Source organism: Podarcis melisellensis (genome assembly GCF_964234715.1).
Source record: "Podarcis melisellensis genome assembly, chromosome: 4".
Taxonomy (NCBI): Eukaryota; Metazoa; Chordata; class Lepidosauria; order Squamata; family Lacertidae; genus Podarcis; species Podarcis melisellensis.
In genome coordinates, this window is record NC_138531.1 from 48,298,256 (window position 1) to 48,317,826 (window position 19,571).

Consider the following 19,571-nt stretch of genomic DNA (forward strand, 5'->3'; position numbering starts at 1 on the left):
TGCAAAAGAACTGTAATGCTGGCATAAGACAGGACAAACAATACCATACAAAGTGGCTTTAAATGCATCTAAATGTTACTAGTATCAATATTGCAAGAAGATCAAATGCATCCATTCTTAAGGAAATTAGCCCTGAGTGCTCTCTGGAAGGACAGATCATGAAGCTGAGGCTCCAGTACTTTGGCCACCTCATGAGAAGAGAAGACTCCCTGGAAAAGACCCTGATGTTGGGAAAGATGGAGGGCACAAGGAGAAGGGGACAACAGAGGACGAGATGGTTGGACAGTGTTCTCGAAGCTACAAACATGAGTCTGACCAAACTGCGAGAGGCAGTGGAAGACAGGAGTGCCTGGCGTGCTCTGGTCCATGGGGTCACGAAGAGTCGGACACAACTAAACAACTAAACAACAAAAGTAGCAATATGCTTAAACTAGGATCACAATAAAATTTGCCATTCAAAAGGTTGCCATTCAAAAGTTCGATTGTTGTCATCCCAAAATATATTACAAACTGGAACTATAATAATTTGGCATGTTCATGCTAATGTTTTAGACTACAGCTAGGTTTCTGACAAACGACACTGAAGATCATCAGTAAAATGGAGAAGGCAGGTTAAGCTTGGCCAAGATATGACAGATCAGGAGATTTATTCTACTTAATCTCTCTCTGGAGTATTTATTTATCACTATGTTTCTCTCCCAGGCTTTAAAACAAACTTGCTATGAATACATTACACCCTCATTCAGCAAAACAAAATGTCTACCAAAACATTCAGTGGGATCAGCAGGAAAACAATTCAATTGGAATTGTACCACAAGGAATATATAGATGGACAAAGCAAAAGTTTCATATACTGGGGGCCTTTTTGCAATATATTTTTTTCTTTTAGAGACCTAAAGGCCTACACTCAGCATCAGCTTGCATCCAGCTTTTTCCTCTGGTACTGAATTAATCAAGATTTCAGCTCAAATAGCACTGATCTGTATACATAACCAGTTCTGCAAAGGCTCTGGGGAGCTTAAATAATAAACTGCAAAAACCTTTTTGATCATCAGTTGAAAGGTCTCAAAAAGATGGGGGATAGGGTCTGTGTGTGTGTGCCTTTGACCAGAGCAATAAATTGATTAACATATCAAATCATATTGCTTTTTCAGGGAGCTTTGGGTTTACAGTTCATTAAACACCATTTTGGATGTCAAATTCATAGCAGGGAATATGGTATATACATTTTAAATAAATAAATTCAAAGAAAAACAATTTCACATAACATGTACTGTACAAGATTGTGAAGTTCAACTCAGAAGGAAGCCTCTTTGTGTTCAGTGGAGTTTATTCCCAGGTACGTACACAGAGCTGCAGTGTTAAAAAATAATTATAAGCATTTTCTTTTCTACTTTTACAGTTTTCACTAATCTGCTGTTCAATATTTATTTACAAATGACAGCAGTATGCTATATAAATGCACCGGATTTCACAATAGCCACTAATGTCTACCGATTACAGTAGTATGCTATGCACAAAGCAAAATGAAAGGAGGAAACCAGATTTTAACAGTCTCATTCATCACCGGATGGATTGAAAACACTGGATTTTACATCGATGGTAAATATAACACTATGCAAACACAAATTGTGTGCTATTTTGCATCCTCATCTGCTCTCCATTATGAAGAGAACAGAATTCAAGTCAAGAAATATGCTCAACAATTTTAGGCTGAAATCTTATGCACAGTTATCTGGGATCAGCAGTGGCCTGTGTGGTGGGGCAGAGCCTTCTCAGGACAAGCATAGCTACAGCTTGCCTAGATGATGCTGAGGCCAGGACTGCATAGATGCACTGGTAGACTCAATTCAGCGGCTCACTCAACTCCACTGCCATCCTACCCCATCCCAGTACCATACAGTAGCAGTGGCGATGGTGTCAGGAGGATGGCTCTGCAGTTCTGCCCCACCATACTACTTACTGCTTCCTGGGAGGCATAAGCTCCATTGAATACAATGGATCTAACATCTGAATAAATATGCATGGGATTGTGCAGTTATTACATTATGTGGCCTGTTCAGATAAATTTTTTACCTTAACCGGCACATTCTGGATTTGTTTTTCTTCTAAAATAAAATAAATTCACAATGTTAACAGCTCTGCATTTGAAATCCCCTGGTGTCAGGGACTGGGCAGAGGAGGAATGATGGAGACCACCTCCCCATCCTGGCCCTCCCAAGGAGGAGGGAGAGAGTATAGATTTACAATAGGGGTTTGAGGGAAGTACAGTGGTACCTCGAGTTACAAACACCTCAGGTTACAAACGCTTCAGGTTACAAACTCCGCTAACCTGGAAGAGTTACCTCGAGTTGAGAACTTTGCCCCAGGATGAGAACGGCAGCAAGAGCCACCATTAGTGAAAGCATGCCTCTAGTTAAGAACGGATCTCCAGAAAGAATTAAGTCTGTAACTAGAGGTACCACTGTAGCAGCTCAGAGGCAGATGAGGGGGAAAGCTGGGAGAGCCAGAAAAATACCCAGCTGACATGTTGTCATTAGAAAGCATTCCAGACTCTCCATCTCCCAGAACCTGGCAAGCCTTAAAAGTAGGAAAGCAAAGAGCTCAAAGACAGAGGGCATGTAGCAGCACCCGTAGAGGAGACGATGAGAATGATGAATGAGGAAGTGGGAGAGACGGGGGGTAGAGATTCACTCAGGACAACAACATTATCCAAGAGACTGGGTTCTATAGCCTCTCTCTGTAAAGATTGAAATAAAAAAGTATGGTAAGGTAAGAAACTTTTCCTTGTCTTTATACTTTCCTGTATGCTATAGAAAAACATTCCGATTATTTGGGCAATGCAACCAAGCATGTACTTAACCAGCACTGCTAGAGCTAACCTTCTGACGTTCTTTGGTATAGGGATCATCTGGACACTTTACTGGACAGTTCAATCTGACTCCCATTTTCCTCAAAAAGTTTTTGGTGAATTGATCACAGTCTATAATCCTATATCTTCGACCATAAAAGATTAGATCTGTATCGATGTTAAAATTATCTACAGTATAGAACTGATCTTCATTAGGAGGCGGAAGTGGAACCCGATGACGCCGAAGAATTGTTCCTGTATTGAAGAGGAAATGCAGTTAATATCATATATTCCAACCTCTAACATTACACTGAAGTTACTTGATATGGAAAATACTGTTACTGATATGAAAAATTGAGACCCCCAAAAGAATCATAATAATAATTCTAAAAGCAGAAAACAAAACAGTTTTTTAAAAAATCATAAAGTTATAGCACTTCAAAAAGATAAGAAAAAATGATATTCTCTTAATACTTGTATTCCAACATATTATAAATATGTACTTTTACTGAAATCTATCAGTCTGCATTCCTAAAAAATGAACTGTGAACCAAAAGCTAACAGTAGTCACAGCCAAATAAAAGAAATTAATTCTAACTCCCAAAATCACCGGACCAGTTTATACATTTGACAGAATCAATTGCTGAATCTCTTTCAGGCTTCATCAGAAAATTCAAACAGTATCACATATTTGAATACTTCTCCATCTTAAAAAAAAGAAAAAACATATAAAATTAACATATCAGAGGATTTAGCCTACGTTCATTATTAACATGCTGTTTTTCTTTGTGAAGCGTGTTTCTTTTACATTCTCTGTAGCTGCTCCTGGTCAGTGGAACTCCCTGCCTCAAGAGACTCATCTGGCCCCACCTCCTATGGCATTCTATCATCAAGTTAATAAGTTTTCATTTAGGCAACCATTTGGTTTGCCTTCTGCCAGAGTGCTTAATCTGCCTGATGTACAGTGGTGCTGTGCTATGTTTTTAGTTTAGATTGTAAAGGTATAGTTTGATTTTAAACTGCATTTAAACTGAATTTTTCATATAGTATTGTGAGCTGCCTTTAAAGAGTAGAAAGGCGTGTTATAAATCCAATAACTGAATACACACATAGATAAAATGCAACCATCCACATGCAACTAGAAGTGGTTTTACAGCTTGATATTTAAATAACTGCAAGCCCTGAAAAAGTGGCCCTGTGTCTGAAATATTAGCATTGCTGTGAGTGGGGAGGAGATTCAGGGCAGTGGCAGAGAAGAGAGTCAACATGGGGAATAAGTCATCGTAATGATTATGAAAGTTATAATTTTTTAAGAGTATTTAGCAGCATTTATTTATTTATTTATTTATTTGGTCTCCAGCAACAGACAGCATATTTAAAAACCACAAACATAAATACATTACAGTACTACTGACACATTCCTACAAAAACACATGCCAATTCAGAAAAATTATACATGGCAATCCCACTCTGAAAAAGCCACTGGAAGCTTTCACAGCATACTGACTGCAACATCATTATCACAGTCCATCAAAAACCACAGGGGACAATGTGATTTTTTTAAATTTGGCACCAAAATATGTCAGCCAAGGTGCTGGGTGGACTTTGCTGGGAAGAGCATTCTACAGATGAGGAGCTTAACTGAAAAGGCCCTCTCGCTTGTCAGGCAGAACTATCCATTAAGTTTTTCTATAAACCTCCAACACTTAAAATTGATAATAATATCAAAACAAAGCTTTCATGGTTTTTGCCAAGGAGACAAAGGTTTTGGAATAATGAGAAAATATGCAGAACACAATGAATAATCACAAAGGTGGCAGGGCAACATTTAAACTGCTTGCAGGGGAAAAGCCAACAGGAGCTGAGGAGGGTGTGGTTTAGAAAGAAGATGGAAAACTTTATGATAGTTTAAATGGCGGAGGGATAGAACTAGGCATTCAGATTACAGGGCATGTGTTAGCAATTCAGAAAGGCCAAAGCTCAATAGCCTAAAACGCAAGCACAGAAGACATTTGGAGAGATATACTATATGTAAGTGTATATATGCTAATGCTAGAAGCCTCCAAGCCAAGATGGATGAACTGGAATGCTTGGTCGTAGAATACAGTTTTTATATAGTGGTGGAATGAAGAGAATGGTGGGACATCTTGTCTGTGGATACAAACTCTACAGGAAGAGGACAGACAGGCAATAAGTGGTGTTCTGTACATCAAAAGACAATATAGAGTCCAACAAGCTAAAAATCCCCAAAGGTGAAGAATCCTCCATAAAATCACTTTGGTTGGTGATGCAGCCCCTCAAGATTAATTTAGTCCTGGTGGTGTGCTATCACCCCTTGACCAAAATGCTCAGAGTGATATTGAGATGGAGAATGAAATCAGGGAGGCATCCAAAGGAGGAAATACTGCAGTAATAGGTGACTTCAATTACCCTCACATAGATTGGGTAGATGTGTGTTCCAGTGGTAAATATTCTAGAGACACTAAATGAATGTGCCTTAGAACAGTTAGTCATGGGGCAGACACTATACAAGATATTTGATAGCATTTATTGGTGAATTCCACACTTCTTTGTTTCTTTTACATGTGCTTGGAAAAAGGATTTTGGGATGCTAGACTTAGTGATTGTTGGATCAATTCATCAAGCTCTGATGGATGATTTAGAAGGACTGGATCCGGCATCACTTTCGCTGCCTGTGTGTGCCAGTATCCATACTCAGCAGAGTTACATCTCAATGCAGCAACCTACATCAGGGTTGAAGTAGGCAATAAACACTCATGGACACCAGAAAGATTAAGTCAAGTATAGAAGGTTTACTTCACAGGCATAAAAGCGTATTGGTAGCAAATATATACAGGCATTCACCACTGCCGTGGTCAAGGCATGCTTAGAGTCCAACAAGAGTCCAAGACTCTCTCTCTGTTTCTCTCACCGCAGGGCGCAAGCAAGAGACTCACAACAAGTTACACAGAATCAGCATTTCCTATCACACTGCACCTATCCAAAGCACAGTTCCCACAGAAACTGTCCTTGCACAGACAAAACAATCTCAGCCTTCTGCTGCTTCTTGAAACTTCTTCTGTTTCTGGAACAAATGATTCTCACAGAGAGAGAGAGAATATCAACACCCCCTCTCATTTTTACAGAAACAATAGGGACCATGACCATGTAAGGAGTACTTACACATCACGCACTGCAAAACCCCAACATTTTAACCAATTCAGCATGTCTCTGAAAAACTAAGATTTGGTTACACACCAGCAGCAATCAGTTTGCTTCCTGGATGTCCACCACACCGAGGAATCGCCAAACTGAAACACCATACTCGACACTGACTCCCAGTCAGGCAAGCAGGACCAGTCACTTTATACAAAGCACGTCAGCTCCTCAGGTCTTGAAGATGACCACTTAAGACAGTAACTACAAATAACAAAAACATGTTCCAGCCCCCTCCAGACTACTACAGTGCAAGTACTTACAAACCCTACTCAGGACCCTAACAGAGTAAATTAATCTGGTCTACTCTATTGAGAAATATACAGCAAACTTCCAGTACCAGAATGATACAGCTCAAAATCCAATGGCTCTGAGCTATCCGCCTCAGTCTTGACACACACAGTTGATACACACAGTTGCCAGTCAGACTTCCTGACACTGACAACTTGGAACAGCTACCTGGCTCCAAAGAACCTCAGAGACACCTCCAAAGACACCTGTTCACAGCCCATGGTCAAAGAACAATGAAAACACTTGCGCAACCTTTTCAGAGCTACTTTTCCTGTTACTTTAGAATTGCTAGCTTCTCTGCCATACCACCACTTCCTAGTGAGGCAAACATGGAAACCTGTGATAACGCAGAACACCATCTTTCCATCTCTTTCTCTCTGACTTCCCTCCTCCCTTCACGTTTGGGAGAAAATAGACTCTGCCTTTTGGGAAAAGAGCTGAACACCTCTTGGCTTCTTCACTAGCCTAAGAAGAATGATCACAGAGAAAATTGCTCCCCTTCTGGGAATTCTCCTCCCAGAATACCGAGTCCACTCTGGCACAGAGCAAGAACCCCCTCTGTAAATAACAGACATCACTCCCTATGTTCCTGGAGATTTAACAGCTATGGGCACTATACTCAAACTTGACTGCACAGCTTGTACACTTGCATCCCATACTGCTCCAGAGGGATACAAAACACTCCTGCTTTCAACTCTGCAGGAAACTGACTTCAGGCTAACCAGCATTACTAGACTGCTGTTGGAGCAAACTAGCTACCATCTACACAGCATCTGTGGAACTCACTGCCACTAGACTATAAACACCACCATGTAGGCAAAACCACTGACCAACTAGTTATGCAAAGCACAAGTCGGCTCTTCCTGAATTCACCTCAGGAAATGGGAAACACTAAGCATCCAGCTTAAGCCCAGAAAACACGGCTTGTACAAGCTTACCCCACCTGTTGGGTACCCCAAGATCTACTTGGCACAGCCTTTAAACAAACATTGTCAACCACCGACAACATCACCATCTAATCAAACTGCAGTACCCCTCAGGGCAATACCTCTCCCCTCTGGGTTGGGAGTGGCACCTGCTCCTTGCTGAGTAGAGTGTGGATGATGACACCAGCTCTTTACCATGGTCTGAAACTGAAACCATTTGAGCTGTTACCTGGAACTAGCCAGTCCAGAAACGTCTCGTAGCTGAATCTGGCCCAATTCCAGCCAGTCATCATTAGAGTGAGATTGATGCCCTGTCTAAGGCCTTACACATCTCCTCCCTAGATGCAGACACAGACTAAAACAAGCAAACTTCCAGCTTGTGAGCCTGAGGGGAAATCAACCCCCCTCTTCTGCTTCTGCCTATCGCACACCAAAATAAAACTCAGCCTGAGCTAGTTATTCAAGGCAACTCTGCATTTCAAAGCTCAAAGCTTCGACTCAGCGATATCAGACACCACTTTTCAGTTGTGAAATTCTGAAGTTTTGTCCTCTATTTTGAGAGAACTCCATAAGCAAAATATATTTAAACAGTACACACTATATACACAATTAAAACAGGAGAAACTTCAGCAAAAAAAACCCCTCTCCTCTCCCACTCACAGCTTGCAGACTGTATCTGAGCTCTGCATCTGAGACGGTGAGATTTATTGCAAACTTTGCTCCCCCCCCCCTCTGAACCAGGGGAAAACCAATTAACATTTTACATTTTACCTTGTGTAAATCAGAAACTATTGCCCAAGGCCAATGAATTATGTTCTGAATATCACCATATCAATAGAATTCACACCTGAAATTCAAAGGTATCCCAAGATCTTTACAACTGACAGACTTAGTATTGTGAGATCGTAAAATATAAAAACAAGAAAACTTAATCTAGTACAAAATGCTGTCTTTCTACTGTGTCTCAATCAACATGATTAAAATCTGTCTGCTGTTTCTCAAAGAAATGCATACATCTGATTGCAGACTGTGAGGTCTTTCAACTATCAATTTCATGATATCATAATTCTTGTCTTATGACTGGGTACACTATGGTTCCATCTCTACTACTCCATTTAACACTGCTGGGGTGTTGCGAGTCTGCAATCATCTAGAAGGGGAATTTGAGTGATATTAAAACCTGAAGTGGCCAGCCACATAGCAAAGAAAGGAGAAAATGCCTTCTGCTAAAAAGGAATGGATGAAGGAAGCACTTTCTGAGTATTCTTTTAAACTACTTTTAACATTTAGTAGCAGAATGCTGTCCTACACTTCTACACTCTGCATCACATTTTTCCAAGAACTGCTTTGCAACAAAGGAGCCAGGATAAGCAAAGGGTATCATTCTGGCTCCAGAGAAGAGCAGGGGACTCAACACAACTCAGACCCAATTGTTTTGTGATGTCCTTGCAGCAAGACTGCAAATCAATACTTTCCCTTTGGATGAACAAATTTTTAAGAAGGTACACAGTGCAGTGTGGTGCTTTGTGTAACCTATAAATTTCTGAAGCAGATGTTCTTCCTCCAAATTTAGCTAAACACCAATTAAAATCACTGGTGTTCTGGCTAGCTTTCCCTATGTTTACTTGGAACTAAGTCCCATGGATTATATAATAACTGTCTAGTAAGCAATACTGTCTTCTTACCATCCCACTGTACCTCCGTTCTCAAATAAGCAATAGTACACATGTGGGGATGTCTCCCTTGGCACTGGATGGATTTCTCCTTGCCTGTTATGTCTGACTCATGCTCCTTCAAGCCGTTTTTACAACCCATTCCTATGCATGTGTATGCGTAAGTAAGTCCTACTGTATTCAGCAGTGCCCAAAGAGACCATGGCTGCACAGGATCACAGGAATACATTAAGTGGCAAAACTCTTTATTAAAAGGTAGCGGGAAGACCGTTACAGAACAGGTAGCAGTATTGCAAACAGAAATGCTGGAGCATTACCAAGCGTGCAATCAACAAGCCACTCCTCCCACAAGGTACCTCAACAGTGCTCTTGCACAGGATGGGCTAAAGCAGCAATCATGCTCATCATCAGAAAAATCAACAAAAATCAGAAAAGAATGAGAAAAGAATTCAGAAATTAATAGCAATGGCACTGCCTGGACTCTCCACAATAACTGAATGAATAAAGGACTGCAGTTCTAGAGCAACCTACAGCTGCCACTATATATACACAGATGGATGAACCAGTTAGTAAATCAAAGCGAAGTACTTATTATGGTAGGCTGTCCAACAAACAAGGTACAAAATATGAAATAGAAAAATATAAAATCACAGCCTTAATGGAACCAATTCTTAATGGTGGCTCTTACAAGTATAAACCCTTAAAACATAATTTAAAAAAAAAATACTCATGCATTTCTTCTCCATTAAACTGCATACACTTGAATCTGCAAGGAAATATACTGGTGCTAATAGGCAAAGATGGAGAGGGGCAATGTTTTGACCCAGAAACATGATGTCAATAGAGACGTGACTGATTACTATACAGTACTGACAGCAGGTCAAACAGGGAAAATGCTGGTGTATAATATGCAGCAGATGAACAAAACTCTGGGCTCCATAAACAATTTCATCCATAAACAAAATCTGAGCATTAGGGACAACCTTACTTTTAATGCTTGTTATACACATCAAGTCTGCATCTTTTCACAATTCTTCCAGTAATTATTTCATTACATCTGTATCTCCTCCAGCAATTTTCAGTGCTCTCAGTGCCAAATTAGGCAAAAAGTTACAACCCTAAACTCTTAACCCACTACACCACAAACACAGTTTTCAATCTGTGGCTTTAGATACATCCTGACAATAAACTGCAGAACATTGTGCAGAGAACATCTAGCTCAAGGTCAGTGGAGGCTATATTCCCTACCTAAATTCACTGAGTAGTAGTTCCTAAAGAGTGGAACAACAATTTCTTTGAGAACATGTTTCCTGTTCACCCAACAGCCTGTATGCCCTATCGCCCTCTTCCAGCTAGGATAACCAGACCATGAGTATACACAGTGCCAAGTTTCTAAAGTATTTGGGAACATCCGATGCCTTGAGACAATCAGTGATTCATTGAAGCTGGAGGATGTGACCGAGGCCTTATGTGCCTGACTGCACTTTCCTTTCCCGTCCAGCTGGCCTTGGGGAAGTCCGCCAGCAGGCAGCATCTTTCTCCTGTTCCACTGGCTGACCTTGGAGAACTTGGCCAGCCCCTTCTGAGCTGTGCTCTGGATTGTGGGATCTGGACTACACCAGAAACTAACGTTAACCCTAAGGGATAGATATAACCCTTCCATATCAGAAAACATTAGCCAGCCAGTGTTCAGTTAACAAGAATAAACAGTATATGTATGCAAAAATTTCTCCATCCAGTCAAATCCCTCAACACAGATGCTTTCTTATTACCACTATGTTATGCATTCTGTCTTTGGGAAGGTAATAGAGATTTGAATTTATCTTTCAAGGTGATCATTCTCACCTTCAGTCCAAAATCTTGCATCCTCAGGTGTTTTGAACTAGTATTTGAAGCTTTCATTCTGCCCGGTGGTTTAGTCCTGAGCAAGGTTACACACATTTCTGTCCCACATTGACTTTACAGTTTGAACTAGTTTACTTCATTTGCTTGTTTTATTATTTGCCTAAATGTTTCCTACAAAAACAGAGAGAGGCTGAAGGTGACATCTCTCACCTAGAGTTGATGCCAAATCATACCACAAGGGGCCGTATTCATCTCAATCCCTACACTAGTGGAAGCCAGAACAAGGATTCCCATTAGTGTGACAAAAATTCACCCCTCCTCCCACTGCATCATGCCCAAAATCTTTTGCGGTGGGTTGGGGAAACCCCAGGAACAAATGTAGAGGGTACATGGAGGGAAGAGAAGGTTCCATCACTCATAGAAAATCCTTACACTGACAGAACCAAAGCGCTACATTGCAGTCTTATATCTCTACTGAAAAAGGCACACAAAAATAAATCTCTCTCACTGGTTTTGGCAAAGTTTCAGAAAAGAGTCTCAGTTCTGATTGGGTAAGATTCCCCAAAAAGCGAATGTGGCCCATGCTATCTCGTTCAAATAAGTTTAGGAGACACCAAACTGGTTACTGATTCACAGCTGGCCTTAACCTGAGTCACTGGAACTTGTGTTGTGACTGAACCTAAACTTGAACTTCTTAACATTTAACTGTTTCCCGCTTGTAAGCAATAATAATACTATGTAGAGAACAAACTGTATCAGACAGGCAAAGATTACAGTTTATGAAGAGGGAAGCTTCAAGGAGAGCATTTGTAACTAAAAAATACCTTGTGGAATTCCACTGTTCTTCACTTGGGGCTCAACCACCTGAATTGTGTCATCTTCCAGATAAAAATATATTTTACAATGTCTTATTCTGTACAGCTCTTGATTTTTGTCAGGAACTTCTTCATCAAAATAAGCATCAAAAGACAATACCTATACAAAAAACACAAATTAAAATCAACAAGCACTGGTTGTAAACAAGTAATGTGAAGCTGTAAATTAAACAAAGCAGTGCATTGAGTAAATGTAAGCACAGAGATTTGGATTTCAACATCTGAGCTTTCTCTGATAGTGCAATCCTATATATGTCTACTCAGAAGTGAGTCCAATTAAATTCTGCGTGTAGGACTGCAGTGTGAGTCATCCTGTTGCACATGTGATTTGAATTGTTTTCTACTTAGAGAAGTCCAATACTCTTGCAAAACTTGCATTGATTAGAGTGTAGTGATGTGCTAATCCCTACCTCATCAGCCAATGTGTGGCCTCATTTTTTCCCTTCTATTTTCCCACGTTGCATGTGAAAGCAGGGCTTTGCTGGTCCTTATCCCCTCCCCCCGCAATGAATTAGGCTGCGTTCATGTACTGCTCATCATACTTACATTTACTCATCTTCATCACGCTTTCATTACGTAAGAAATCACATTTAATCAGGCCTTATATTTACCACTCAAAAAGAGGAGGGTTACAAACCAGTTTCTTTTGTTAACTTTGCATAATTAAAGAGTTGGCTGAGTATGGGTGATTTGTTGCCATAGTCAGTGATGTTGTTTGGAAGCAACAATATCAACATAACATACACCAATTATGTTGTGTGTGTGTTTCATGGAGCCAAAAACCACTCATTAATTCACCATGATTGAGCATATGAGATTGGGGAGGTGGGTAGTTGCAGGGCAGAAGCCCCACATTTGTGTATGAATGCAAATCTGGACAATTTCTGCAACATCCCTGTAACATTGTACAATCGAGTACTGTTTCCCAGCTTCTCTCGTTGACAACATTCACACATGGCACAAACGACATGAGACTATCACTTGAGAAAACAGTTGAAACGAGTGATGGGAAACGCGCAACTGGCTGAGGAAGCAGGGAATCCAACAGCATCTGGTGAGCCACAGATTCTCCTATCCCTAGCCTCAATGCCACGTTCTTACATTACCTGGCATAAGTCCCAGTGAACTCAATGGAGCTTACTTCTGTGTAGACATGTGTGGGATTACAACAGTCTGCAAGCTAACACATATTGTGAAAAAGATTGGCAAGTATGTGAAAGTTGTGCAGAAATGCTACAAAATATAAATTACAAAATAATGTTATTTTGACACACGCACTCCGTACACACACACAAACACACATCAGTTCTGTTCGGGCATCAGCTAAACTCTTAGTTGTTCTTGCAAGCCTTTGTAACTTAAGAAATGTTTTCTATACTATCTGCTATTGTAAATATTGCTGATCTATTGTTTTAATTGTGATTTTAAGACTGTTTTAGTGTGTCATTTTATTATTATTGTAAGCCACCCTGGGCTCTCTTGAGAGGAAGGGCAGGCTATAAGAAAAATGCATTTATTATTATAGTTAAATGATTAATGGTCCTTCCTAAATCAGATCTTTTCTGGAGCCAACAAGTGTTACAAAGTAATCCAGACTAGCTTCCTGATGAGGTGATCACCTGGGTGATGGGCCATTAGGGTGAACAATGGAAAGGGGCTCTGTGTGAAACAGCAAATGGATGAGGCCCCTCCCACAAATTGCAGCTGGTTAGAAGGCAGTTAGAAGGACAAAGCCAGAATGGAGTGGTGTGAGCAAAAAGAAAAGCAGCAACCTAGAGTGAGCCAGAGTGGTGTTTGTTTTCTGATTGAGTTTACTGAATATTTCAGTAAATATATTTCAATATTTCAATATTGAATATTTCAATATTTCAAGCAATAATACTGTTATGAGTTGTGAGGGGGGCTGTATACAGAGAACCTCCAGCAATTTTCTTTTCTTATTTGTCAAGAAAGACCATGCATATCACACAAGAAACAGCCCTCCTCAAAGTCCCCACTGGCATCTACTATATACTCCTGAATCCAGACCAGAAAGGACAGCATCAGGATACAGAAGAGTGGACGATTCTCTCTAAGGATGGTGATCAACATTACATCTTCCTATTTGTGCTTTGAAAAATAAATGTAGGAAAGTAACTTTCTAAAAGCCAGAGATACATAAATATAGTGCTGCATGAACTCTGGCAATTCCCCAGGAGGTTTATGGGATGTTAATTTCACAGTGAGGTCTGATTCCTCCGATGCTGCAGAGATGTGTAGCTCTGATTATTTTCCAGTTTTGAAAATGTGCATTGGAAAATCTATTAATATAGTCCTAACACAGGGGACCCCAAGCATGGACACCTATTGGGAAGTAAATCCCTTTAAACACAGAGGTATTTACTTCTGAGTAAACATATCCATGTTGCAGGAAAGATGAAATCCTGTAGTGTGGCTTACTGGAAAAAAATGCCAAAGTATGCCTTGCTAGCAAGATAGAGTGACAGCAGCTGTGGGGGTGAGAGAAGCTATTAATGCAGAGTAAAGTCTCGTCTGAATTTGCACTTAATGAGCAGATTTAATCTCCTAATTAGATAGGCTGTGCATAGATAATTAAACTCTGATTATATGGCTAAAATTACAAATATCAAAAGGGAACAACCATAAGCCTCGGCAAGAAGAATTTTCAAATTAGCAAAGAACTGAATGTTGCAGATTATACCTTCCGATTCCGATCTCTGAACTTCTGCAATATTCCTATTTCATGTACGCATATAACTTTTGTGACAAAATATCACCAGCTGCCTGGTGTTTGGAGTGTCTCTGTGTTAATGTTTATTCTCTCTCTTTAAATAAAATTAACAGAAGTTGTATATCAAGTAGAGATGATGGGTGGCGGGGAGAGAGAATGGAAATTAGCCAAGTCCTGTGGGGCACTCTGGAAAATGCATTATGTTTGGCTTGCTTGGACAGTATAATTTGATGAACAAATTTTACGAGGAACATTTTCAAGCATGAATTGTCCCATATGCAACTTAACTATTTAACATCCTAATCCCAAGCCCAGTTAAGTAATTGTATTTGGATTTATGCTGATTGTGCCTCACTGGTTTCACAGGATAGGATATGATTTAAATCCAAAGCACGTTGGCTGAACTGGCTTGTAGATCACGCTGCAAGCATTATAGCCTTGTAGCAAGCATTACACAATGGAAAAACTAAACACACCATTTTATGTATTATTAAAATGAAATATGAGCACGCGCTTCTCCTTCAGCTTCATTTTAAATTTTCAGGAAGTCTACAAAAGAGGGACAAAGAGATACAATTCTTTTAATGCATAACTACTTCATAAACCACAAATTTACAATGCTGAAATACCAAGCCCAGAAGTGAAAGTACCTTTAGATGGCATAAGAATAACAGAACAATGCTTATAGTACTTAACATTTTTTTGTTTTTTTTAAAAAACATGTTATTAATAACACTATTTAATAAGTGTAACAATATAAATTCAATAAATTAATAATAATAATACATTCATCACTCATATTACACTTTTTCCAGTGTTCAAAGCCTCTCATCTCTATTATTTGGAGGATAGGAAATAAGTATCCATGCACTCCACCCAAGGTCTTGCACTTTCCACATGTGATCTCCCTTTCCCCATTCCCTTCTCCCCTTGTATGCATAGCTTAACAGAAGCCTTCCTGGCTTGGATGTAACAGCAAATCATGGTTATCTAAGTGAGCCGTCAAGGCCAGGATTGCAAACTACAGTTGGATCCTGGTTAGCAATCCTGGAGTAGAGCTCTTGCACAAACCACAGGGAGCAGATGAGCGCAGAGCTTATTCCCAATCCTCCTTCAAACCATGAATATGATGCCTCGATGCAGTAATTGCCGTTAAGTAATCCCCACAAAAATGCTATAGCAATGGCTATCACAATTATTGCCCTCATCCTGGAGATGATGGGCTGAGGCTGAGACTGTGGCTTGCCTAAATCCACTAAATTCATTCACACTAAGTGAAGTTCATAGTTGAGGCTCTTGACTGTTCCACTACCCCAGTGCAGTTATTCATTTACGCTCTGTTTCCAACTCTAGAGGTGTCTTAATATTAGTACACAGGATGGGGTGGCCCAGCAGCTGCTGCACTTCACATTCACAAAGCACAGTCAATGTTACAGCAAATTTATGCCACGATGTTTACATAATCAGTTTATCTGAAATAGCAAATGCTTAATTCTCTTCAACCTCTGATTTCTTTACAAACTGGAAGGGTAAATCCGGGGCTGAAGTGAATTAAATGGGACAAAAAGAACTTTTGCGGAAATTGGAATTCATTCATTTTTCTGTTTTCCTTGGAATAAATCATTGTGTAAAATATTGCAAGGCAGGGTGAGGTGTGTAGGGCTCTTTGGAATTAGGCAAGTGCCCAGGGAATGACATAAAACAGCAGCCAATAACATGGCAAATACTCTCTGGAATTGTTTTCCTATGTAGACAGATGCTTCTCTCTGAAGGTGACAATTATGAGATGAAAAGCAACCTCTGAATTCTGAAAATAAGCCGCAGTATCAGAGACAAAATGAATTTCAGGAATGACATTCTGGTGATCCAAAGATGCCAGAAGCCTGCAGCACAAGATCTGGCAGTTAAATTGCAATCCAGACCCCTTTACCTGCAGCCCATCTCTTTGGTGGGATAGCTCAGTCGGTAGAGCATGAGACTCTTAATCTCAGGGTTGAGGGTTCAAGCCCCACATAGGGCATAGGACTCCTGAATTGCAAGAGGTTGGACCAGATGACTCTCAGGGTCTCTTCCAACTCTACAGTTCTATGATTCTATGATTCTTTGGAATCACTGGCTCAAGAGAGTAAATTGCTTAGAGGTTTTAGTCAATTAAGCAGTACATAAATCTTATCAAATAAATAATTTGAAATAAAGGTCCCCTATTCCCTAAAATGTCCCTTGTGCATCCAGTCCAAGAGCATGAAACTGTCAGGTGTCAATAGTATAGAACATCACCCAGTTGTGTGTTGCTCACCCTTTACACCCTTCCAAGTGCTACGCATATTTCAGGTTTCACCTAAGATGCTGGGATGAACACACAAGCCACTGGAAACATACAAATAATGTGAACCAACAAATCTGTCTCACTGTACCTGTTTATCAAATGCTACCCACGAAGGCGCATCACATCCAACCCCTCTAGGAAACACGCTGTACTTTGGTTTCAGCTTTTGTCCAGGCAAAGGTTCGCCTCCTATTCCAGGTTTGTCTTCTCCCACCAACATAGAAACCTTATTGCAGTAACTCCAGTGTTGAGATTTATGGAACTTTTCTTTCCCTAGCTGCAACCAAGAGGAAATAAATAATGTTTTCAGAAGACACAAAAGGGCATTTTTAGATCACACAATTCAGAATCCACGAAGCAATGTTAATCATGATAAAATAATAATTAAAGGGCTTTAAATCTATTTTAATTTCAATCTCAATGCCCATGTCAATTTTTTGGTCATTTTTTTTGACTCAGATGTGATACACAGAATCAGTCCATCTTGGAAGTAGTTTTTCTGGGCATATCTGCCGAACAATTCCACTGATTTCTGCGGCACTGAGATGGAAAGCCATGAAATGAATGGGATTGCCCTCTTTAGGAAAAAAAAACTGTGGAAATGGAACCACTGAGTGTTGTTGTGCTTGTAGGTCTGAAATAACAGGAATGCCGTGGAATCTATGGCTCTGAGTAAAGCAAAGATGGCAAAACACAAGCACTCAGCTCTATTATTAGTTTAAAGTCTTCCATATTATCGGGTGTATGGGGTAGGGCACAACTGCATGGCATAAAAAACTAAATCACAAGTGGAAAAAGTAGTGGCATCTTATTTATGACTGCAAATGGGGGGCTAAACCTGGCTAGCCATCTTGGCTGTGAGCCCTGGAAGACCGGCTTCTTGCCTTGCAGTCTTTTCCACCTAGCCTAGGAGAGAAGGGCCCTGACTGACTCCAGCTGTATTCTTTAGGCGGAGTCCTTGGGGGTTGTTGTTGCTGTTATTGATCTTAACTTTCCGTATATTTATTTTAAATCTTCTTACAATTTGTGTGGAAATTGTTCAATTTGATTGTGTATTTTATGATGTTTCGTCTATTGTTTGACTACTTTGGTTATGTTTGTAATTATGTAATCTTTTTCATGTTGTAAGCCACCTTGAGCATGATTTGAACTATGGAAAGGTGGCATACAAATAAAATGATGGCTGGCTGGCTGGCTGGATGGATGTAGCCTCAAAGTACAACATACAGCCGTTATTTGTCAGTTTCACCACCACCACCACTGTTTCCAGCAGGGAGTCCTAAGATTTTCCCTTCAGACTTTAGCTGAACTATTAAAATTGACAAAGGGCCTCTCCAGACTTGGCTTTGAGGCAACCTGCAGTCAAACTACACATTACCTTAAATACTACAGAGAAGTATGATCAATGCTATTTTTTTCAGAACATGCAGGTTAGGCTTGTTGGGTAGCTCAGGGTGGAGAAGGGTTAAATCAGGTATAGGCAAACTCAGTCCTCCAGCTGTTTTGGGACTACAACTCCCATCATAAGGAGACATGGGTGGCGCTGTGGGTAAAACCTCAGCGCCTAGGACTTGCCGATCGCATGGTCGGCGGTTCGAATCCCCGCGGCGGGGTGAGCTCCTGTCTTTCGGTCCCAGCTCCTGCCCACCTAGCAGTTCGAAAGCACCCCCAAGGGCAAGTAGATAAATAGGTACCACTTTATAGCGGGAAGGTAAACGGCGTTTCCGTGTACTGCGCTGGTGCTGGCTCGCCAGAGCAGCTTCGTCACGCTTGCCACGTGACCCGGAAGTGTCTCCGGACAGCGCTGGCCCCCGGCCTCTTAAGTGAGATGGGCACACAACCCTAGAGTCGGACACGACTGGCCCATACGGGCAGGGGTACCTTTACCTTTACCTCCCACCATCCCTGACCACTGGTCCTGTTAGCTAGGGTTGATGGGAGTTGTAGTCCCAAAACATCTGGAGGGCCGAGTTTGCCCATGCCTGGGTTAAATCAAAAAGAGCTGTGTGCTTATCTTTTTGGAGACATACTGACAGAATAACGAACAAAGGAAAAGAAGAGCATTGCAGAAGAGCAGGAGCCATGTGTCCATGCTCCATAAGGAGATGCTTGTGTATTGTGCCATCAAAACCAGCATGCTTTATTTTCAGCTTGGTCTTGCTTGTAGTGCCAGCACAGACAACACTCAAAATATACAGCATGTTTGTTTTGATGGCACAACGCCAAAGCACCTCCTTCTGGAATTTTCTTCAGATTCAGTTACCAATTTTTGATTCAAGTTTGTGACAGCATAATGCTTCATGATTTTTGAAAGCTATCACATCCATCACAATGCTTTTTCATAAGAAGGCTAGTACTGCATACAGGCAGCCCAGCCTGACAAAGCTCTGGGCCACATTTAAACAATGGGACTTGACCTTACCCCAATGGCTAGAACTAAGCAAGGCTCTGATGATATCAGGAAGTAAAGGGCAGCTTATGCCTTCAGTTTTTGAAAATAGTAACAGATGGGTGGTAGTGACTGGTAACAGCAGGTGAGGAGGATGAGAATCTCACCCCCATCATATCACCCCCATCCAGATAGTGGGTGTGCACAAGCTGTTTCATTTACACATGACCATCATACACCAAGCTGCAGCATCCAATAACAAAATGATTTAATGTGTAGATCATGCTTGCAAGGTCATGGGGCAGAATTTTTAAATAGTGCCGATCCTGGCTGTTACATTTGGATTAGCAACAATCAGCACAAAGACCGGCACATCCAGAGACACAAGTTGATCATGCTATCACACCAACGTGCCCAGTACTCACAAAAGCAATACACTCGCTGAGGA

General features: G+C 40.7%; 1 protein-coding gene across 1 annotated transcript in view; it reads right to left on the reverse strand.

The window, feature by feature from the left end:
- Positions 1-19,571, reverse strand: part of EFHC2 (EF-hand domain containing 2) — a 58,936-nt gene that overhangs the window by 36,172 nt on the left and 3,193 nt on the right. The window contains exons 2-4 of the mRNA XM_081907802.1: positions 16,823-17,011; positions 11,627-11,777; positions 2,883-3,106 (exon numbers count right to left, since the gene is read on the reverse strand). Of these exons, the coding sequence (XP_081763928.1) occupies positions 2,883-3,106; positions 11,627-11,777; positions 16,823-17,011 (564 nt within the window). The remainder of the gene's footprint in view (positions 1-2,882; positions 3,107-11,626; positions 11,778-16,822; positions 17,012-19,571) is intronic.